Below are 23,144 nucleotides of genomic sequence, written 5' to 3'. Positions count from 1 at the left end.
CCTTCGATAGCCGAATCCTCCAGAGCTGGTCTGTCAACGTCGTCTAATCTAGGTTGGTCGTAATTAGCATTTTTCTGTTGTTGTTGTGATTTTTGGTCGCCATTTTGTTTCTTTTCCCGTGTCCATTGTTTATTTTTGTCGTGTCCAAAATGGAAGCACTTCGGAATACGCGGAAAAGCATTCGCGCTCGGTTAACGAGAAATGCGAACCATTTGGAGGGGGATCTGAGTATTTCCATGCTCCAAATCAGACTCGAGATAATTAAACCTCTGTTGTCTGATTTCGAATCGGTCCAAGCTCAGATTGACGAGCTGGACGAAGCGGAGGCTCGGGCCTCCGAGTCCGTCATTGACGAGTTCGAGACGGAATACTTAATCGCCCTCGAACGATGTATGGAAATGCTCAGATTGCGGGAGCTGCAACTGAGCGCGTCGCCGGTAGGTGGCGCTGCCGTCACGATTTCCGCTGTATCGCAATCAAATTCGGCAATAAAATTGCCCCGTTTGGAGTTGCCCACCTTCGAAGGCAACGTCCAAAATTGGCCCCTTTTCTCACAACGCTTCTTGGTCGCTATGGCCGGCGAAACTTCTCAACTCGCCCGTTTCCAATACTTGTTGGCAGTCCTAAAAGGAGAACCCAATCGCGTAGTCAGTGGCTTAGAGTTATCTGATGATTCCTTCTCCCGCGCTTGGTCCATTCTGGAGCAGCGCTACAACAATAAAAAAATTGTTGTTCAGTCCCACATTCGCGCAATATTGGATGCGGAACAAATTGCGTCCAATAGTTACGCAAGTTTGCATCGCTGCATAGACGATTTTAGCATGCACGTCCGTGCACTGGCCAACTTGGGCGTTCCGGTCGACACTTGGGACGACATTTTGGTCATGTGCATCACTAGGAAGCTCGATCGATACACGGTTCGACAATGGGAGCTTCAAGCGCCAAAACATGAGGAGTGCACATTCCACAAACTCATCGAATTTCTGACGCTTCAGTGCCAATCGATGGCAAATGCCGACTTCGTCTTAAAAGGCGAGTCGAATCCTCGACCAAGAACCATTACGAATCCGAAGGCAGCAGTTCTGCATGTGAGGAGGGAACGCCCCTCCTGCATCAGTTGCAGCGGAAGTCATTCTCTGCTAGCCTGTCCATCATTCCGCCAAATGAGCGGTGATGAGCGTAGGTCGAACGCCATAAAACGTCGACTATGTCTCAACTGCTTGAGGCCAGGGCACATAGTTCACGCGTGCCAAACAAAGCAGAGATGCTTCAAATGCGGTCATGCCCATCACACCATGTTACATGACTCAACTCCATACCAAACTTCGCCTTCAAATAAGGCCAAACATTATCGGAGCCCAAAGAAATCAGAGAACGCCAAACCCGTAAAATCATCGTTGGTTTTACACTCGGTGAGACGCGTATCGCCTTCTCACGCCCGAACTGTCCTGTTATCCACCGTGGAAGTACAAGTTCGCGGCGGAGATGGGCGTTCGCACAAGGTTCGAGCATTGTTAGATAACGGCTCCGAACTCAACCTCATCTCTGAAGACTTAAGAAGGCGACTCGCCTTAAAGTCGAAAAGGATGGACGTCAACCTGGTAGGAATAGGTTCAAATAGGACGTCCATTACTAGTGGCGCGGTAATTCGAATTCTACCGCGCATCCCCAATCAGGGCTCCAGTGTTGATCTCGATTGCGCAATAATGCCCGAGATCGCGAATCAACTTCCATCGCGCAACGTGTCCGAGATTCGGAGCCATTTGCCGCTTCATCTCCCACTTGCCGATCCGTCATTCGATATTCCCGGTACAGTGGATATGGTGATAGGCAGCGACGCCTATCATGCGATGTTACGCAATGGCAAACGTACCATTTTAGTTCCCTCCAAGTCACGCGGTGACAGAGGAGGACGCATCGCGATGATGAATACAGCTTTCGGCTGGATATTGGGCGGCTCTCTAGAAGCGCCCACAGTTTCAAGCGATTCTCGGAATTGCCATCACACAACGGGTCGTGATCCGTTATCTTGTTTTGGCGCGAGACGTCCAGTCAAGACAGTTACGCGTCCCCTGGACGAATCGCGTATTTCCGCGGTACGAAGATCCCGCTTGCCGAAGCGCAATGTACCCGCGCCCTTTAACCCTCACATCTTTCGACCTTCCCAACCCAGCTCCCATAACTCCTGGCCAGTTCCTAGTTGGCGCACCACTAGTTGCGCAACAGCAGGAGGATCTGGTCGATCAGCCCGGAGCGAGGGTGCTACCACACCAGCACATGCAGCAGCGGCCCCTGGCAGACAGGGGCACAGGAGTAGGTCCTACTACTCCTCCATCAGCAACACCAAGCGAGCAGTCCGGCGAGTAGCTCGACTGCCAGTCGAGCAGCACTCAGTGAATTTGTGCAACGGTGTGGCGAACGTTCATAACGTCCCACATTAAAGTTGGCGCGTTGTTTGTATCTGTGTTGTGGATTCAGTTTATGTGTTTTAACTTAAGTTTTTGAGTTGCTTTTCTTTTATGCTTCTCTTGTTGGTTTGATTGGTGCTTTGTAATAGAGCTATCAGGATAGATTGGGACATATAACGATTGAACAATATTGTTACCTAGCATTGGTGTTGGTTATTTGTTGGTGTTTTGGTTGTTTGTTTGTCTATTTTTTGTTTGTTTCTTGCCGGCTTAGTCAGCTGCTTATGTAGGATGGGAAACTGACGGTGGACTAATGTTATTTTGTTTGCTGACTGGGTTATTTTGTTGTGTTGTTTTTTATTTTGTTGTTATTTTTTTGCTTATCGCTTGTGCACCATTAATTCTTGTTTGTTTTGGAATTCGATCCTCTGACTTCCAACGGGGGGAGTATGTTCCGACCAAGTCTTCATGGTCAGCTTTCGTGGCGTTACGACCAAAGGAGCCGGTTTGGAGGGAGATCGGCGCCGAGCGCGCGTCCCCGCATTCTATTCGTTTTCCGCGTCGGTCGAGTGAACATCTCTGTTCGCTACCGAGTTGGTTCCCACCACCGAGTCCCGATCAGCTCAGCCTTGATCGGCAGACGATACTGGAAGTACAGCTTCAGTATACGTCCGGTGAGAAGTGAGGAATTCCTGGTCTCTCTTCGTCGAAGTCAGATCACGGAGCCACGTGGTTGAGTGAGGTTACCATAACCTCTTGAACACGTGCGCGCTAATTTCAAGTCGGACTCCCCCCTGCTTGATCTCTGTATATACATATATATATAAAATACAGTCACCATACAAACAGAATTATAACCTGTTTTCATTACTATTCAATTTCCCGCCTTTGTCCCGTATCACCCTCACTTACGCACACTGTACGAGAGAGAGAGAGATATACATCGAGCCGAGCCGACAGCAGCAGAGACCAGACCGCAGACGACGACCTGTGGATCCCTTGGAGGAAACCAGCCCCGCCCACGCTTACCACGAGCTTCTAAGAAACCGACTTCCGGGGTGCTCTCGAGTTGAACATCCCTGGAGTCTGTACAACCACCTAGTACTAAGATCTTCATTTAATGGAAACTGCATACCTCTTGAAAATATTACTATACTAAATTGTACATCAGCTATTCAACAAATCAATCAAACGTCTTCAAAATATCGTTTTGAGGATGAAATTGATGAAAATGTTGTTGAAATAGGATATAGCGAAACAACGTCAAAATTTTTGACTTATGAATTAGTTTCGCAAATGTTGTCAGATAATAGTCGCCAAATTATCGGTTACATCTCGGGGTGTGTAGTTCGATTATTAATGAAAAAAATTAAATGTGAAGACTGTATTGCAAGTCTGTTAGCAACAGAAGAAATGTGGTTTCACAAGCTCATTAATTTGCGCAATTTGGGTGGACTATGTTATCCATCATCTGATGTATTCCAAAATTAATTAAAGATAATTAACAAAAGAATTAAAAATAGGTTTTTGAGCTATTTTTCCTATAACGCTGTACATATTGTAAAGTTATTAAGAGAGACGCCCGTAGACCGGTGACGTCATGGTGACGCCGACCAATGGTGGAGTCGGGCGTTGCGGCCAATGGCTGCACCAGACTCCTTGACCAATGACTATACACATTTACGTGTATGCGCTGAGCGCTGAGTATTTATAAGTATGGTGCGCTCTCGAACGGTGGCATTCGGATCGTGAACTCCACCGGACGAGCAGCAATAAAGACTTGGAACCTGCCTGCGTGTTTTCATTTACCTCGACCTGACTCTACTTACCTCTGAATACTCTTCAATATTAACATTATAATAATATATTACTATGATTAGTAACAAAATAAATTTCAAATCGGATATTACTATCGCGGAGCAATGACATTGAAACAGTTCAGTGAATAAGTGGACATAATTCAATTCACCAAATTGGTCAAGTCTATTGAAAGCCAAGAGTGAATAATTAATAGAACATCTGGTAAAAGCTGTTTAATAACCACACACTATCTGCTTAGGATCGTTGACTTTAGAGTCTTTAATTAATATTATGTATGTAGGAATGATTTTTAAACGAGCCGTAATTGTGGTTGGTCAAACTGCAAGGGATAAAGTATGAGTGTGGTATGCATGGGAAAGACCGGATGCGTGTTGTTATGGTCACTTGTTGGAGGACAAGCCCGAAGAGCGTGTACAATAAATAGTTCTGACTTAATCTGCGCGTTTCACTTGGAATCCTTCACATCCGGATCCTATATTTGGGGGCTTTGTCCGGGATGCCTGAAGACATTTCGAGTGACAGCCAGAAGCGGTCAGACGACGACGCGGAGTTTTGACAGTTGAGGTTAGGACGCGCGCGCGATGACGAGAATGCGGAAGTCGGTGACGTCACGTCAGCGAACACGCCACACGACGATGATGATATCCAGAACGATAGCGCCATTATCAGCGTCAGTTTTACGTCGGCTAACTGTCGTGGAGATGCAGAGGTTCGCGGACTTAGACGAAGATGATGACGACGACGATGAAGAGGAAGAAGAAGACGAAGTGCCATATTTTGACAGAGACAAATTCGAGACATACGCGCCACGGTTTAAGGGGATCGGCGGTGTGCCAATCAGCCAGTGGATTGTGCGCATGGAAGAATTTGCGAAGTTCTTCCACTGGACGCCCCTGGAGCAACTGGTCTACGGGAGAATATATTGCGTAGGAACAGCGAGAATGTTCCTGGATTCAGAAGGGATAATTACATCATGGACTATCCTTAAGCAGAAACTGATAGAAGAGTTCCAGTGGGATGACGAAGAGCTCGTCTTTGAAGAACGAGAAATGCTTGCACAAGCAGGGCCCATTGACTCCGATTCAAGTGGGGCCGGTGAAACACCAGACGACGAACCCAGGGTGACGGGATCCGTGAGAAACCGTGAAAACCGAGAAAGACTGAGTTCACGATGCTACAATTGTGGTGGACGTGGTCATTTAGCAGCCGACTGTAGGTTTAAGACGAGAGGAACCCGCTGCTTCAATTGCAACGAGTTTGGGCACATATCAGCTCAATGTAACAGCACCAAAACAAAGACTGTCTTGACAATACAAGAAGAAATAAGAAAAGAAGTCAGTATCCCGGGTGCCGCCCTGTTGGGTAGCCCTATCACAGAATCCGTTCTTATGTGCATTGACGGCAGCAAAGTGAAATGTGTTAAAAAACCGTGTGTTTTGATGGAGGTTAACTTAGAACGGAGTCTGCCGAGGAGGAAAAAAGAGCAAGACATGAGGGATCGTAAGGAAGTGTGGCAACAGGCATGTAAAAGACCTTTGCAGCAACGGGCTTCACGAGAGATGTCTGCTCAAAGAGAACTCATTGTTTCCAATGATGAAGAGGACGATGCAAACATGGCTGATAGAGGTGTGAACCTGGCTGATGTAAGTGTGAACAGTGATGGTTTGCACAGAAAAAGACCTTTGCAGCAACGGGCTTCACGAGAGATGTCTGCTCAAAGAGAACTCATTGTTTCCAATGATGAAGAGGACGATGCGAACATGGCTGATGGAGGTGTGAACCTGGCTGATGGAAGTATGGACGGTGATGGATTGCAAAGAAGAAGACTTTGGGACTACGGAGACATACCGTTTTCAAATACAGATGAACCACCCGATGATCAATTTGGAAAAGGATCTAAGGATTGTAGTCATTTGAAGAATTCTGAAGATGAGAATAAAGAAAAGGAAAAACATAAAGACAAAGAGAAAGATATGGCTAAATCACAAGAAGGATTAAGGGACCCAGTCAAAATTTCAACACCAAAAGACACTGTATTCACTTTCAAGCTTGGTCGTAGTCGGATTGATGTTAATTCAATGGAAAAGAAAATGGAACCATGGATTGAGAAAAGACTTACTGGATGTATCAGTGAGCCAGAACCAATATGTGTTGACTTCATTTATGGTAAATTACTAGCAGAAAATCTGTGGGGTGACGGCAGATTCATCGGATGCTCAAGGAGAATCGCCACGGGCATTGGATAGTATTTAAGTTGTACCGATGGAAGTTAAGTGTGCGTTTGTGAATTAGAGAATAAGTGAAAGACCTGGAGGGTTTTTAGTTAAGCCTTACTTGTAATTTGATGATTGAAAAGTGTAATGTTTTATTGCTTATTCTAGTATTTTTTGGGAAGTGCTTGGTACATTGAATCATGTTTTAAAATGTGATTGTTTCTGGTGTAAAGATTTAACCTGTCATTGTAAAGGTATTGATTTTAATGTTTTATTGCTAATTCTAGTAATGTTTTAAAATGTGATTGTTTCCGATGTAAAGATTTAACCTGTCATTGTAAAGGTATTGATTTTAATGTTTTATTGCTAATTCTAGTAATGTTTTAAAATGTGATTGTTTCCAATGTAAAGATTTAACTTGTCATTGTAAAGGTATTGACCTTTCTGTTTTGTATTGCTTGAAATAATTTTAAATTTTAATTGTGATGATTGTGATGTGTAACTTTATTGAAGATTGAATTGTGTTGAAATGTAAAAATTGATTTGTAGTGAAATGTGTAACGATTAATTTGTTATAATTGTAATTGTTATGTAAATTGTAAAATGATTGATGTATAAGTGTATTGAAATGTAGTTGTGATGATGATTGTAATTGTGATTTAAATTGTAATTGTGACAATTGAAAGCATGTTTAGAAGAATATAAGATGATTTTATGGAATGGAAGATTAAACATTGTTGAGGATGATAGAGGAAATGTTTTAAAAGAATGTAAGATGATACATTGTATAGAGTGGAAAATGAAATGTAAAAGAATGTGAGATGAAACATTGTTGAGGATGATAGAGGAAATGTTTTAAAAGAATGTAAGATGATACATTGTATAGAGTAGAAGATGAAATGTAAAAGAATGTGAGATGAAATGCTGTAAAAATATAAAAGACAGAATGTCATCCGAGGGCGAATGACAGTCAGGAATGACCGAAATGTAGGAATGATTTTTAAACGAGCCGTAATTGTGGTTGGTCAAACTGCAAGGGATAAAGTATGAGTGTGGTATGCATGGGAAAGACCGGATGCGTGTTGTTATGGTCACTTGTTGGAGGACAAGCCCGAAGAGCGTGTACAATAAATAGTTCTGACTTAATCTGCGCGTTTCACTTGGAATCCTTCACATCCGGATCCTATATGTATAAGATGTATTATGAGCATTTACATTGAAACAGTTCAGTGAAAAGGTGGACATAATTCAATTCACCAAATTGGTCAAGTCTATTGAAAGCCAAGAGTGAATAATTAATAGAACATCTGGTAAAACCTGTGGAATAACCACACACTATCTGCTTAGGATCGTTGACATTAGAGTCTTTAATTAATATTATGTATTAGATGTATTATGAGCATTAACTTTGAAACAGTTCAGTGAAAAGGTGGACACAATTCAATTCACCAAATTGGCGGCAATTAAAGCCATTCAACACTTCCACCACTACCTATCGGGCTCGAAGTTCACGTTACGAACCGACCACTCAGCGTTAACGTGGCTGAAGAACTTCAAAAGACCGGGGGGCCAGTTGGCGAGGTGGCTGGAAATTCTGGGCCAGTACAACGTGACCATCATTCATCGACCGGGGATAAAGCACGGGAACGCGGACGCACTATCGCGAAGGCCGTGTGTCAACATATTAGCTTTGCAAATGATTGCAAAGACCTCTTATCTGTATCATTTGAATTGTTTATGTTGATTCTTGAAATATTTATTTATATTTATATTTATTCCAACCCGGGGAGTATGTCCGAGCCAAAAAACCCACATGGCCGTGTTTTGGGCTCTCACGGGCGCGCACTCATTTTACGAGGCGCGCTCATCTGACAAACTGAGACGCCCGCCATCCGCCGGCCGAGACGGTCTTGGCGTGGCTGGTCTACCTTGCCTGACCAGCCAGCTTACTCATCCACAGCCCCCGCCACAAAGGGGCACAGGCACTGTTCCAGCACGTGCTCCAGAGCGAGCTGAACGAGAGACGACGACACACACACACACAGCCATTGGTCATCCATACATCTACACACATTACAGCTGCTGAAGCTATCGTTCACCGTGTACGGAAGTGTCCCAAATGCTCACGCGCAGAGACAACCGATCAAGAAAACGACTTGGCCTGAACGGAACCAGTAGAACCCGCAGAACCGGAAGCACGAGTAGCCCTCGTAGGGATCTTGCCCAACGAGATGACAAACACGACGATCGACAAAATCGTCGAGTGGAAGAACGCCGGAACGAGATCACCGTGGGAAACAGTGTCTGCTGAGGAGCAGGAACTGAAAATCCTGTGGACCCAATGGGACGCATTGGAGGTGGAAGGCGGTAAGCTGTACCGTAGATGGGAGAACACCGCGGGAACACGTCACACAAAGCAGCTGGTCGTGCCGACTGAGAAGATACCCGAAATCATGTGGGAGATGCACAACGCACCCACGGGGGGCCACTTCGGTATCCACAAAACGTACCGAAACGTGCGCCAAAAATATTACTGGCCGACGTGTCGAATCGACGTCACCCAGTGGTGCGAACGATGCGCACAGTGCGGGGCCCACAACGGACCACACCGAAGGAATCGAGGGGCACTTCAACCGTACCTTTCGGGGACGCCACTACAACGAATGGCAGTCGACATTCTGGGTCCACTCCCGGCCACCGAACGAGGAAACCGATACATACTGGTGGCTATGGACTACTTCACGAAGTGGCCGGAAGCGATTCCACTACCAAACCAGGAGGCAGAGACCGTAGCAGACGCCCTAGTAGAACAAGTGTTCACGCAGCTAGGCGTCCCGAACGAGCTGCACTCTGACCAGGGACGAAACGAGTCAAAGTTGTTTCGTCAGGCACTGGACCGGCTGGGCGTCCACAAAACGAGAACAACACCGTACCGACCTCAGTCCAATGGAATGGTCGAGCGACTCAATCGAACCATGCGGGCGCACTTGACGAAGTTCGTCAACGAGGAGCAGGACAACTGGGACACGCTGGTTCCGCACTTCCTCGTGGCCTATAGAGCGGCCCAACACGATGCGACAGGAGCATCACCAGCAGCCATGATGTACGGACGAGAACTGCGCATGCCGGCGGACCTACTATATGGGGGCCCTCCACCAGACAGCGAACCTCAGGATCCACACCGATATACCACGAAGTTGACCGAAGACATGGCCAAGGTACATCGGTTCGCCAGAGCCCACCTCCGGATGCAGAATAGCCATATGAAGACGCGATACGATGTCCGCAGAACCGAACCGGCGTACGAAACAGGTGACCGAGTATGGCTGTACAACCCTGCCAAGACTCCAGGGCTTTCACCAAAGCTGCAATCGCTGTGGGAAAGACCGTACATCATAGTGACCAAACTGAGTGACGTAGTGTATCGTATACGCAGAGAATTCGACGGCTCAAACCGATTAATGGTGGTGCACCTTGATAGACTCGCAAGGTATAAGGCCGTCGAATATTGACTGTAATTGTTTTAAGTGTAATTGTTTTCAGTGTAACTGTTTATAATTTTGTTTTACTGTAACTTTAACTTGTATAATTAATGGGTCGATCGGGACGATCTCTCTTAGGGGAGTTATGTAAAGTTATTAAGAGACACGCCCGTAGACCGGTGACGTCATGGTGACGCCGACCAATGGTGGAGTCGGGCGTTGCGGCCAATGGCTGCACCAGACTCCTTGACCAATGACTATACACATTTACGTGTATGCGCTGAGCGCTGAGTATTTATAAGTATGGTGCGCTCTCGAACGGTGGCATTCGGATCGTGAACTCCACCGGACGAGCAGCAATAAAGACTTGGAACCTGCCTGCGTGTTTTCATGTACCTCGACCTGACTCCACTTACCTCTGAATACTCTTCAATATTAACATTATAATAATATATTACTATGATTAGTAACAAAATAAATTTCAAATCGGATATTACTATCGCGGAGCAATGACATTGAAACAGTTCAGTGAATAAGTGGACATAATTCAATTCACCAAATTGGTCAAGTCTATTGAAAGCCAAGAGTGAATAATTAATAGAACATCTGGTAAAAGCTGTTTAATAACCACACACTATCTGCTTAGGATCGTTGACATTAGAGTCTTTAATTAATATTATGTATTAGATGTATTATGAGCATTAACTTTGAAACAGTTCAGTGAAAAGGTGGACACAATTCAATTCACCAAATTGGCGGCAATTAAAGCCATTCAACACTTCCACCACTACCTATCGGGCTCGAAGTTCACGTTACGAACCGACCACTCAGCGTTAACGTGGCTGAAGAACTTCAAAAGACCGGGGGGCCAGTTGGCGAGGTGGCTGGAAATTCTGGGCCAGTACAACGTGACCATCATTCATCGACCGGGGATAAAGCACGGGAACGCGGACGCACTATCGCGAAGGCCGTGTGTCAACATATTAGCTTTGCAAATGATTGCAAAGACCTCTTATCTGTATCATTTGAATTGTTTATGTTGATTCTTGAAATATTTATTTATATTTATATTTATTCCAACCCGGGGAGTATGTCCGAGCCAAAAAACCCACATGGCCGTGTTTTGGGCTCTCACGGGCGCGCACTCATTTTACGAGGCGCGCTCATCTGACAAACTGAGACGCCCGCCATCCGCCGGCCGAGACGGTCTTGGCGTGGCTGGTCTACCTTGCCTGACCAGCCAGCTTACTCATCCACAGCCCCCGCCACAAAGGGGCACAGGCACTGTTCCAGCACGTGCTCCAGAGCGAGCTGAACGAGAGACGACGACACACACACACACAGCCATTGGTCATCCATACATCTACACACATTACAGCTGCTGAAGCTATCGTTCACCGTGTACGGAAGTGTCCCAAATGCTCACGCGCAGAGACAACCGATCAAGAAAACGACTTGGCCTGAACGGAACCAGTAGAACCCGCAGAACCGGAAGCACGAGTAGCCCTCGTAGGGATCTTGCCCAACGAGATGACAAACACGACGATCGACAAAATCGTCGAGTGGAAGAACGCCGCATACCACCCGCAATCAAACGGAATAATAGAACGATGTCACAGAACACTCAAGGCATCCATCAAAGCCTGCAACACAGACAAATGGACAGACGTTTTGCCCATGATACTACTTGGACTACGATCAGCGGTCAGAGAAGACATTGGCTATTCTCAACTGACACAACTGACATACGGCACAACACTTTGTCTACCAGCAGACCTATTTTTAAATACACCACCCGAAGACGCATCAACATTTGCCGGAAAACTACTAAGAACCATGCATCAGATAAGACCAACGATACAACACCATGGGCAACACAAAACTTTCGTCAACAAACACCTTCACGACTGCAAATACATCTTCTTAAGGACAGACTCAGTATGCGCACCACTACAACCACCATATGAAGGACCATACAATGTTTTACGACGAAACAGTAAGAACATGTGGTTAGACATAGCCGGTTCAGAAAAAGCAGTATCAATAGACAGAGTTAAGCCCGCATTTCTACAGAACCTGGACACACCGCCAACATCACAAGAAAAGTCACAGCCAACTTCGCAAGAACAACCACAACCAGCACAATATGAGACTCCACCAGAAACAAAACACTGATGGAGCAATGACATTGAAACAGTTCAGTGAAAAGGTGGACATAATTCAATTCACCAAATTGGTCAAGTCTATTGAAAGCCAAGAGTGAATATTTAATAGAACATCTAGTAAAAAGGGTTGAATACCCAAACACAATCTGCTTTAGATCGTCGACTTTAGAGTCTTTAATTAATATTATGTATTAGATGTATTATGACCATTTATAAGAATTAAAAATAGGTTTTTGAGCTATTTTTCCTATTACGCTGTACATATTAACTCGTTAACGACGGGGAACGCGGAATCCACGTCCTCGGTAAACCTTGCGCTGTGACGGGGAACGTGGATTCCACGTCGTCGATCCCACACATATACGCGCCATAATATTTTGTTTTAAGACTATATATGTCTCAATTGGGGTTTATATAATATTATTTCGAAAAAAAATGATCATATTTTTTAAATTTCAGACATATCGAACAAAAAGAAAATTTTGGTTTATTTTAAATTTTCATCGATTTTTATTGATTGCAATTGATTCTTAGTAATTACATACATGATCTCATACAAAATTCTCATTGTATTTTTATTTAATTCAAATATCACCGCCGTCGGAGTATCATATCACAACCGTGAATGTACGCGCAATGCTTAGGCGAATTGTAAGTGATTCGCAACTCGTGGAACGCAACCATATATTTTTCCGTTAATAATTACGCAAAAATAATGTTTTATCAACACACTAACACTCCATTTTGCTTTCCAAACTTCTCTATTACCCCCTTAAATTATGGGCCTAAAGAGCGTCACAAGTGCAGCGGCGGCTTTTTTTTTTATCAAAGGCAAATCGTGACAAATGCATGGGTTCGATACTTTCGGGGAAATTTTACTAAAAAAAAAGGTTTTCAAAATAAGCATCGGCAAAATTGCGTACAAACAAAATCTTTTCGGTTCATTATTTTTATTGGTAACCTTCCAAAAAAAATAGGTTCCAAGTAAATTTAGGCGATTATCAATGTTTTGGAAGTACCTTTATATAAATTATATTTTACATATAAAAGCCGATATTCTACGTTGTAATACAATATTTTTATTTTTATAATTTTAATTCAAAAAGATTGTTATATGATAGAAAGAAAAAGTAATCGTGTAAAAAATAAAACGCGCTTACTGGTTGTGGATCACTGCTTTGGACAATCACATAAAATATGTACTACATAATCATAAGTATATTGTATACGCGTACAATCTCCATGACTGCGTCTCATGTTTTATTAGATAAAGTTGCTCGACTTTGAAAACACACGAATCATTTCATATAACATCATTTCGACCGTCATAAAAACGTCGTAAATTCGTGAACCCATTTTTTTTGTATTGAGTAAATATGTGTCCCATCGGCACAGATGTTAAATTGTTCAAAATATATATATATATATATATATGCATATATTTAACACATAAAACCTTATAGGGTGCATTTGTTTCAGAACCACCCCCTGAAGAGATAATATTTTTGTAAAATTAGACGTTAATAATTTAGATAATATCATATTCTATAACTTCTCCAAGTTTCGCGTAGAAATATGCTATAGTTAAAAAGTTATTCCATTTTTTTGGATACAAAGTGTCTTTTGCGAAAAGTCGCGAATTCGCCCCGCTCCACGCGCACATTCATATTGATATCATTATAATAATATAATACTATGATTACTAACAAAATAAATTTAAAATCGGATATTACTATCGCGGAGCAATGACATTGAAACAGTTCAGTGAAAAGGTGGACATAATTGGTCAAATCTATTGAAAGCTAAGAGTGAATATTTTATAGAACATCCAGTAAAATGTGTTGAAGATTTCCTAAACACAATCTGCTTTAGATCGTCGACTTTAGAGTCTTTAATTAATATGTATTACATGTATTATGAGCATTTATAAGAATTGTATCTTATTAAAAACAGCAGATCAACTTTACCGTTGAAAGTTTGCATTCTAGCAATCGAACATCACGTTGGAATCTCTGACATGATAGAAGTTTATGATCCATACAATGACAGCTGGTCGTTATTTAATAAAATTTCCGCAGTGTATTAACTAGTGTGAAATTTTGAAAAAAATTTGGCACTTTGCTCCAAAACACCTCCACAGTGGTCTCAAAACTATCGAATTATCCAATTACTTTACTACGTCAATAATCAATGAAGGTTATTCTTCTATTTTAAAAATGTTCAATGTGATGGGATTAATAGTTGGACCTGCAGCAAACGATTATGCCGCTGACAAAGATGATACGAGGCTACAAATAGCAGATCATCGTCAACAGGCTGCTTCGAAAGAGGGCCGATCAGCTCGAAGAAAGGCTTCAGCAGCCCTACATGTGTATTTCGAAGAAGAGGAAGGTACATTGTATGGGTAACTTAAACCTCAAACGCGTTTTTCTCGCAACTACATTTTTCAAATTTGCTGCAGTTATAACTAGAGAACAAATCATCCAATCGATTTGATTTTTGAAATCACTTAATTTAATAAACTGGAAGTGGGATTTTTTCCTCTTCGAAGACAAAAATGATTCGAGCGGTTTAACCAATAATCTGTATTTATTTTTATAATATTTCTCTATTTTTGTTGTCTGTATCATTGTAATACTGTTTAAATGTTTCCAGCCATAGTGACAGTTCAGGGCAACCTGTAAGTCACTGTGGGCTAATTTTACTGTTTTGAAAATAAAATATAACGTTTAGACAACAATTGACAATAAAACAGTTGAAGTTTTAGTGCATTAACCTAGAAAATTTTAGTAGTAAATTTAGAGGGACCCACAATCATGCGGGTCATACACCCACTTATTCAGTATCATATGACAGAGAGGAAACCTTTGATTTCCGGAAGCACTGTCTTCTTATTCCTACTCCTTGCAGCAAGAATGCCGGATCCATCACAGCCGAGTAATCTTCTTGAATTGTAAAAGAAGCGTGATTGCTTTATGACGAGACCGCTTCTGCGGTGAAGTTCGGGTCGTTCAGTATGGAGGCGTCTGTTTCTTAGGCTATCCAAAGCAGTCACATTCTTCATAAAAGAAAACAAAATATTATTACATTTAAGGACTATAATTATTCAACAATATATGTATAAATTTAGAAAATCTCACCGTAGTTTAGTTAATTAGGTAATTTCCATTGTTTCATGGCTTTTTTCCACGTCCATTTCCATCTTTTTTTTTACAAGGTTTCTATATTTCATTTAAATTGGTATCTTATACCTGAATATGAAGCTCCGCGTATAGTCAATTTCTATAGACAAAGCATCCAAGTCAATTGTTTGAAGTGTCCTTGAAAGGTCATCATCATGGGGGGTCGAATTCTCCGTCACGAACTTGCGAAATGCTCACGTTCCCATAAATGCTGTTAATGTTTCTGTCACAACTTCCGATGGAAAATCTTAGAGCCATTTTTATTATTAGATGGAGTCTCGAAAGCCACTGACTTATTATGGGGCCCAATGAGTTCCGCGTGAGCACTTGACGAAAACCAACGCGCACTTATCCTTATGCGAATGAATTTGGAGCTTTTAAAATACTATATATATATATTTTAAGCATCACCTAATAGGTTAAATGCGTATAGATTAAGATGCTACCACGCCGAGGCGTCACGTTTGGATGCCACAATAATGGCGTCGTAACGGCAGCGGGAGCAAGTAAATTGGTCGAATGCAATTCACCTAAATCAATTCACCTAATGCTATTCCACTAATGACGCTTTTACCGAAAATCTATCTTTTTCGACGCGATATCAACAGATGGCGTAGTAACATAGACAGATAAATGTTATAACATGTCTTTGCAAATAGCCCTTAAACTATATTGCTATATACACCATATTGCGCCCGACAGAACATTTAAAAAGGATTTCCCACCTAATGGCGAGTGAACATTGAAAAAATATATATTGCCTTTGTAGGTTTGTATTACCTTTTGCTATATATACTATACTATATTAAATAGCAACCATTGTACATATTTACAATAAAATGTATGATAAAATTAAGTAATAAAAAGGAATCAAAAAAGATGTACATATATTAAAATTGGCTTTCCAATCATCAATATTAAAAGAAGGTGACAAAGAAAACGCATGTATAATAGACAGACTACTACGACAGAACAAATACAAATATAATATAGTAGCCAATATTGTCGATGTTCTCACAGGTATTTTTTTTTTTTTATGTATTTGAACCGCCCCATAAGAAACATTTCATGTTAAAGTTAAATTATGATACAATAAAGTGTCCTATAAAGAACTGCAACGTGTAATCTGTAAAAAAAAATTCAAGATTAATTGAAGCCCTAAACGGCAATTAATCTTGGGGGCGCGGAGGGCCGAAGCCCTAAAAGGCATTAACTAAGGGGGGCGAAGCCCTAGACGGCATTTAATCATGGGGGCGTGGAGGGGCGAAGCCCTAAAAGGCAACTGATCATGGGGGCGAAGCCCTAGACGGCATTTAAACATGGGGGCGCGGAGGGGCGAAGCCCTAAAAGGCATCATCTAAGGGGGGCGTAGCCCTTAACGGCAATTGCACATGGGGGCGTGGAGGGGCGAAGCCCTAGAAGGCAAAGGCTCAGGGGGGCGCCGAGGGCGAAGCCCTAGAAGGCAAAAAAAAATGATTTTTTTTATTTTATTTTATTTATTTTTTTCAAATTTTTAAAATTTGTTTTTAAATTTTTAAAATTTTTTTTTTTAATTTTTTTTTTTTAATTTAATGTTTACTATTAGCTTAGTCATGTTTAAGCGGTTTATATTATAAACACTGAGTGAAGCCGGGTAATACAGCTAGTATTTTATATTAATGGAAATTTATATTTTTTAGACGATAAAAGTAATTGTCAACGTCATGTTATGGACAGCCAAGCTTACAGTGATATTATTAAAGACCTTGAATTCTACGACTTGCGCGTGATCGCTTTTGCGGAATAGTCCGCTTACCGTTTATAAGATAGCAAATCTGTCATATAAAAATAATAAATTTTTCTTCTGTTGTTGATCTGATTGTACAGCACAATGAAAGTTAGGAAATACCTTAGTATATTGACGAAATGTTTACACGCTATGCAATAGAATAAAGAGTTAAAAAAAGCTTGTAAATAAAAAGACATGGCCTCAAAATACAGAGCTATGGTTGAAAAGTGTGACGTCACGCATTGTTAACGTCAGCGCTTTAACGTCAGAATATCGAGTTTTGATACAATTTCCTCAACTTATTATTTATTTAAAATTATTTTTTCTCTTATCTAAAATTAATTTCATTCGATTCATATATTACATTAGCCCTGCGACATAACCGTGTACATATGTATATTGTAATAGTTTCAAATTTCCATTCATAAATATCATACCATATTTTTATCCAAAATATCGATAAATAAATTAAAAAAAGATATACATACATATATTTTTATGGTTTAAAGCTTGACTTTTCTAACGACTCGACTAAGGAATAATATTCAAAAAAGGATTTCGAACCTCCAGATATTGAAACATTTTTTTTCTCGCTTACCATTGTAATGTGGATGCTCTCCCAAATACTCACCCCACTCGTATTTTAAACACACGTCTTTACAAATCTCAACATTTTTCTCAACTATTTTTCTACTAATGATAATTGTCAACCCCACAAAGGTCTTTATTGCCAACGTACATATGTTTCTATCCAGATTTTAAGTTATTATTGTCTTAATGTGTCTATTCGAAACACACGTCTTTACAATTCTCAATGTTTTTTTCTATATCTTAAAGTAGTGATATGTACATAATTGTCAACCCCACATCGTTCTTTATTGCAAACGCATGTTTCTTTTCAGATCTAAAATTACTAGATACTGTTTTCACTCCACTTTTAACCTTTGCCATGGTCTTACGACTACGATTTATTGACTTCTCTGTAATTCAAACATACATATGTATGTAAAAACTTAAGTTGTATTACTTCTTCCCCCAGATTGTTATTAAAATACTTTGTTTCAAAGTTAAACTCTAGCTACATATGTATATTCGGATTTAGACATATGTTTCACTGTTCTCTGATTGGTTGATTTCACCCAACAGATTTGATATATACAACCACCAGCCCTTTGTTAAGGCACTTGCGATTAAACAGCCTACCTGGTAACTTGCGATTTAAGTGCCTAACTAGCAGTGGCGGCTCGTCCATATGAGCTGCGGGGCTGCAGACCTTCCTGTACAATACAAATTCATGCTATTTTTGTCGTCGGCATGGGCTGCGGGGCTGCAGCCTACTAGTATAGTACATATGCACGCTATTTTTGTTTTCTTTTAATCACCGTTGACCATAGTCAACGAGCTACTACAGCCTGATCAATCTCTGCAGCCAAAAAAAGCTACTATGAATTCTCACGAGCCGATACTGCCAACTAGTAACTTGTGATTGAACTGTTTAATAAGTAACTAGTACTTGTGATTATACGTAAATATAAGCTTATTACTGTAAATACAAACTGCTTTGGAAAATATAATATAAGCATATCAAAATTATGTTTTTAATTATTATAATCTCCTACTCGTCCCCGTAACACCGTACATATTTCTCTAATTGAATCTTTTATTCAAATGATCTAATATATAGAATATCAAATTTATTTACATAAAGTACTAGCTTTATTACCCGGGGTATATAAAAATATATTTTTATTTTTGTTTTATTAGGGGCTGCGCCCCCTTCGGCGGGGCCCCTAATATTTTATACACAATAAATATATTTATACACTTGCAGACTCGCGTGTGTTGCTCCTGAACCACGCATAAAGTATAGTTTGTCATTAGCCTTTCGCTTCTATTCAGAACGCTTCGAGTGATCTATAAGGATCTTCCTTATAGATTACTAGAGACACTCGAGACTTTCCTAATAAAAATTTATAAAACATATAAATTTTACTTACTCGCTGAGAAAGCATTTAATGGCTGATCTTTGTATATTTTTTTCAAATTAGAGTCACTGAGTAAATAATTAGATTTTCATAATCACTTGCGCTTAAGCTTAGGTTAAGGTTTAACTGAATTGTATTGTGGTAAATTTGATTTTGATTTGTAAAATGTTGATTTTGATTTTTAAAATGTTGAATTTAATTTTCTCTTAGGGGCCAAAAAAAAAAGCCATTTAAATTTTTTATTCATGTCTGTATATACGTATGTATAATAGTTATTCGTAGATATATGTATATGTATGGTAAAAATGAAACTAAATTAAATGTTATCGCAATTTTAAATTTATTTTATAAAATACATACAATAAAAAGAATATAATTTTATTTTTATTTATATATATTTTAGCTGTATATGATATAATATAGCTAAAAATTTATAATATTTTTTTAACATTAACATCATTGTGGCGCCCTCTTGGGACAACGCCCCGATGCGACGCATTTTTTGCTCCTTGTTGTGGATGTAGTAGAGCTCGTCATCGTCATCGGCAGGTCAGCAGGTCAGCAGGTCAGCAGTCAGCAGGTCAACACGCGTCGCATCGTGGCCTGGATTTTCTTTGTGATTTCAAAGATGGTGTCTCTGCGGGGACTTCGTGTCGTAGAGGAGCGGTAGGATTGAAAAGACGTGTAGTTCATGAATGGAAGCGCTACGTTTCTTGATTTCACGAAAGGGAGCGGCGCTCCCATGCGCTCCGGTTCGATGCAGCACTGATTTCATTTTGATGATAGTAATAAAATTAGTAATAGGAGGTAATACCAAAAGTACGTGAAATATTCAAGTGCACTCACTCGCACCTACCGGCTAGCACTGAAGCGTTTGGCTTTGTCTCGGAGGGGAGCAGGTAAATTGGTCGAATGCAATACACCTAATGCTATTCCACTAATGACGCTTTTACCGAAAATCTATCTTTTTCGACGCGATATCAACAGATGGCGTAGTAACATAGACAGATAAATGTTATAACATGTCTTTGCAAATAGCCCTTAAACTATATTGCTATATACACCATATTGCTTCCGACAGAAGATTTAAAAAGGATTTCCCACCTAATGGCGAGTGAACATTGAAAAAACATATATTGCTTTTGTAGGTTTGTATTACCTTTTGCTATATATATACTATACTATATTATATAGCAACCATTGTACATATTTACAATATTATGTATGATAAAATTAAGTAATAAAACGGAATAAAATAAAAAGGAATCAAAAAAGATGTACAGATTTTTTTTATTGTACATATATTAAAATTGGCTTTCCAATCATCAATATTAAAAGAAGGTGACAAAGAAAACGCATGTATAATAGACAGACTAGTACAATTTCCACGATTGATACAATTTCCATAATAAATAATTAATAATTTTAAATATATGCACGTAATAAATATAAATTATGATGAATACATAACAAATATAAATCAGTTAGTAATTTATACTACATATGTATTGTAGATTGCAAAACACAATGAAATATAAACAATAATAACAAGACAAGAAACAAGCAATACAATAAATAATAAATAATTTATTAATCAAGTTACAGAAATAAACCAATTTATAATAAACATTTTCATGTAATAAAAACTCATGGGTGGTGTTACAGATGGTCAACTTATTACAGACAACACAGAACACATATATGTATGTACATATGTATAACTGTCGTAAATTCTTTTCAATATATGAATAATCAATATGTAAAACAACTAACGTTAAAGAAAATTGACTTTTGTATCAAGTCATGTAATAAAAATACTCTTGTGTGAAGCTATAGAAGTTTTTTACAAAAAATTTGGTACGTATATAAATTCAATGTTTTGACGTTTGCTAATTTCAATGGCCATCTCTTCTCCACCGATCATGGTATTTGCTTGTTCTATTAGCGACACCACACAGACCCTAAGTAAACAATGATTTCAATCGATAACTGTAGCCTGTGACATGTCTAATTGTTTCGCACAAAATTTAATGCTTATCAGCTCATTCACACAGCGATAAATAAAATTTAACATTGGAAAGAGTTTAAAAATTTGGAGCCACATAAATAGCCTTCATTCGACCAATTTGTGTTTCGACATACTGAGGTTAGGTAAATATCTTGATATTCAACCTACTCGCTTAGTAAGTATACTCGAATTCGGCGAATTGCATTAGGCGAATTTACAGTGAATCGTCTCGGAGTATTGATTGCGTCAACCTTTAATTACTTTCGGAGGCTGTGATCTTCCAAATCAAAATTGTGGCCTCTAATCAGGGTCACGCCTAGGAGTTCGACCGTCCGTCGGCCGCTCTTTAATTTTATCAGCATTTGTATAAATCAGCGCATGCGAGTAGTGCAAAAATCTTACCTTGTGATATATAGGGTAAAGGGACTACTAGTCAAATGTGAACCTGTCACAGGACAACTGGTCGCTCTAGATCGGTCACTCGTGATCATCCGTCACGCTAAAACTGGTCACGAGAAAACTAGTCACACGCTAAAACTGGTCACGAGAAAACTGGTCACACCCAAAAATTTTAAATTGGTCACACAAACAAAAATATTCTCAAATACTTTTTATTTACGAAATTTTTATTATTATCGACTAGACATATGTTCGAGCCAAAGGCCCTCGTGGCCGTTGTTTGTGGTCTTCGCGAGGAGCTCGCGGGTATCTGTCAGCCCATCTGACGTTAGCATCGCTCGCATCCGAGAAGGCTGGCAATCGCTTTTGCGTTCATTTCACTTTGACAGTTCGAATGTCAAATCAAAATTTAATCTTAATTCACCGCGGTAAATGTACCGCCGGGAGGTCTACGAAAACACTGATTGTGTTAGTAAGAGGATCCTTTATTTATGTTCACTTGTTACAATAGTAATTATATGTAAAAAAGAAGGTCGTTTTGTTTTCTCAGCTTCGGAGCCAATGGGACGTTGCCGGAGAGTCATTCTGCATGTTTTGTACAAGAGCGATGATTATGCCATCGGCTTCATCTTTAATATGGACGGTATCTAAAAGTGAATTCGTCATTTTATAATGAACTTGTTACGTCGTCGGTAACATTATTTGTTTATCTTTGTTACATTGTAAAACATTTTCTATATGTTATGGATGTACAGACTCCAGGGATGTTCAACTCGAGAGCACCCCGGAAGTCGGTTTCGTAGAAGCTCGTGGTAAGCGTGGGCGGGGCTGGTTTCCTCCAAGGGATCCACAGGTCGTCGTCTGCGGTCTGGTCTCTGCTGCTGTCGGCTCGGCTCGATGTATATCTCTCTCTCTCTCGTACAGTGTGCGTAAGTGAGGGTGATACGGGACAAAGGCGGGAAATTGAATAGTAATGAAAACAGGTTATAATTCTGTTTGTATGGTGACTGTATTTTATATATATATGTATATACAGAGATCAAGCAGGGGGGACAGAAAAAGGGGGGGGGGGGAGTCCGACTTGAAATTAGCGCGCACGTGTTCAAGAGGTTATGGTAACCTCACTCAACCACGTGGCTCCGTGATCTGACTTCGACGAAGAGAGACCAGGAATTCCTCACTTCTCACCGGACGTATACTGAAGCTGTACTTCCAGTATCGTCTGCCGATCAAGGCTGAGCTGATCGGGACTCGGTGGTGGGAACCAACTCGGTAGCGAACAGAGATGTTCACTCGACCGACGCGGAAAACGAATAGGGCGCGGGTACGCGCGCTCGGCGCCGATCTCCCTCCAAAACGGCTCCTTTGGTCGTAACGCCACGAAAGCTGACCATGAAGACTTGGTCGGAACAATGGAGGATGAACGAATGAGACGACTGGCATGTTAATGCACGTGTTTATTATATGACAGCTGAAGACAGAGTGAGTAGTAGCTCTCCGAACCCAGCCGGGTTGGTCCCCACTCGCAGGAAGGCAACCAAACTCGACCATGTCGTATAAGCGAGCCGCCACATCACTCCCCCCCCAGCATCAGCGATACCAAAATTACAAAGAAACAAATTTTACAAAAGAAAAAAAAAATTGTTGTTACACAAAGAGAAAAAATTATTACGTGGGGAGAAAAAAAAAATGTTGACGTGGGTCATCCGCTGT

At 40.7% G+C, this 23,144-nt stretch overlaps 2 protein-coding genes across 2 annotated transcripts; both read left to right on the top strand.

Annotated features, from left to right (window-relative positions):
• The first annotated feature begins 5,842 nt into the window (after positions 1-5,842).
• On the top strand, positions 5,843-7,339 carry LOC143922293 (RNA-binding protein 25-like). The gene is made up of 3 exons (XM_077445519.1): positions 5,843-5,872; positions 6,149-6,696; positions 6,786-7,339. Exons 1-2 carry the CDS (start codon positions 5,843-5,845, stop codon positions 6,473-6,475), a joined length of 357 nt encoding a protein of 118 aa, XP_077301645.1. The 3' UTR covers positions 6,476-6,696; positions 6,786-7,339.
• Positions 7,340-11,454: 4,115 nt separating this feature from the next.
• On the top strand, positions 11,455-12,099 carry LOC143922292 (uncharacterized). Its single transcript, XM_077445518.1, has one exon. It carries the CDS (start codon positions 11,455-11,457, stop codon positions 12,097-12,099), a length of 645 nt encoding a protein of 214 aa, XP_077301644.1.
• The last annotated feature ends 11,045 nt before the right edge of the window (positions 12,100-23,144 follow it).

This window comes from Arctopsyche grandis, chromosome 2 (genome assembly GCF_051622035.1).
Source record: "Arctopsyche grandis isolate Sample6627 chromosome 2, ASM5162203v2, whole genome shotgun sequence".
Classification (NCBI taxonomy): domain Eukaryota; kingdom Metazoa; phylum Arthropoda; class Insecta; order Trichoptera; family Hydropsychidae; genus Arctopsyche; species Arctopsyche grandis.
The sequence above is the reverse complement of the archived record's forward strand: the minus strand, read 5'-3'. Positions and strand labels throughout refer to the sequence as shown.

Excerpts from the sequence above, each read along its gene's own strand:
- LOC143922293 (XM_077445519.1), top strand. The coding sequence starts at position 5,843 with ATGGCTGATAGAGGTGTGAACCTGGCTGAT. Across the intron at positions 5,873-6,148 it reads GAGGTGTGAACCTGGCTGAT|AATTCTGAAGATGAGAATAA; the intron begins GTAAGTGTGAAC and ends AGTCATTTGAAG.
- LOC143922292 (XM_077445518.1), top strand. The coding sequence starts at position 11,455 with ATGACAAACACGACGATCGACAAAATCGTCGAGTGGAAGAACGCCGCA.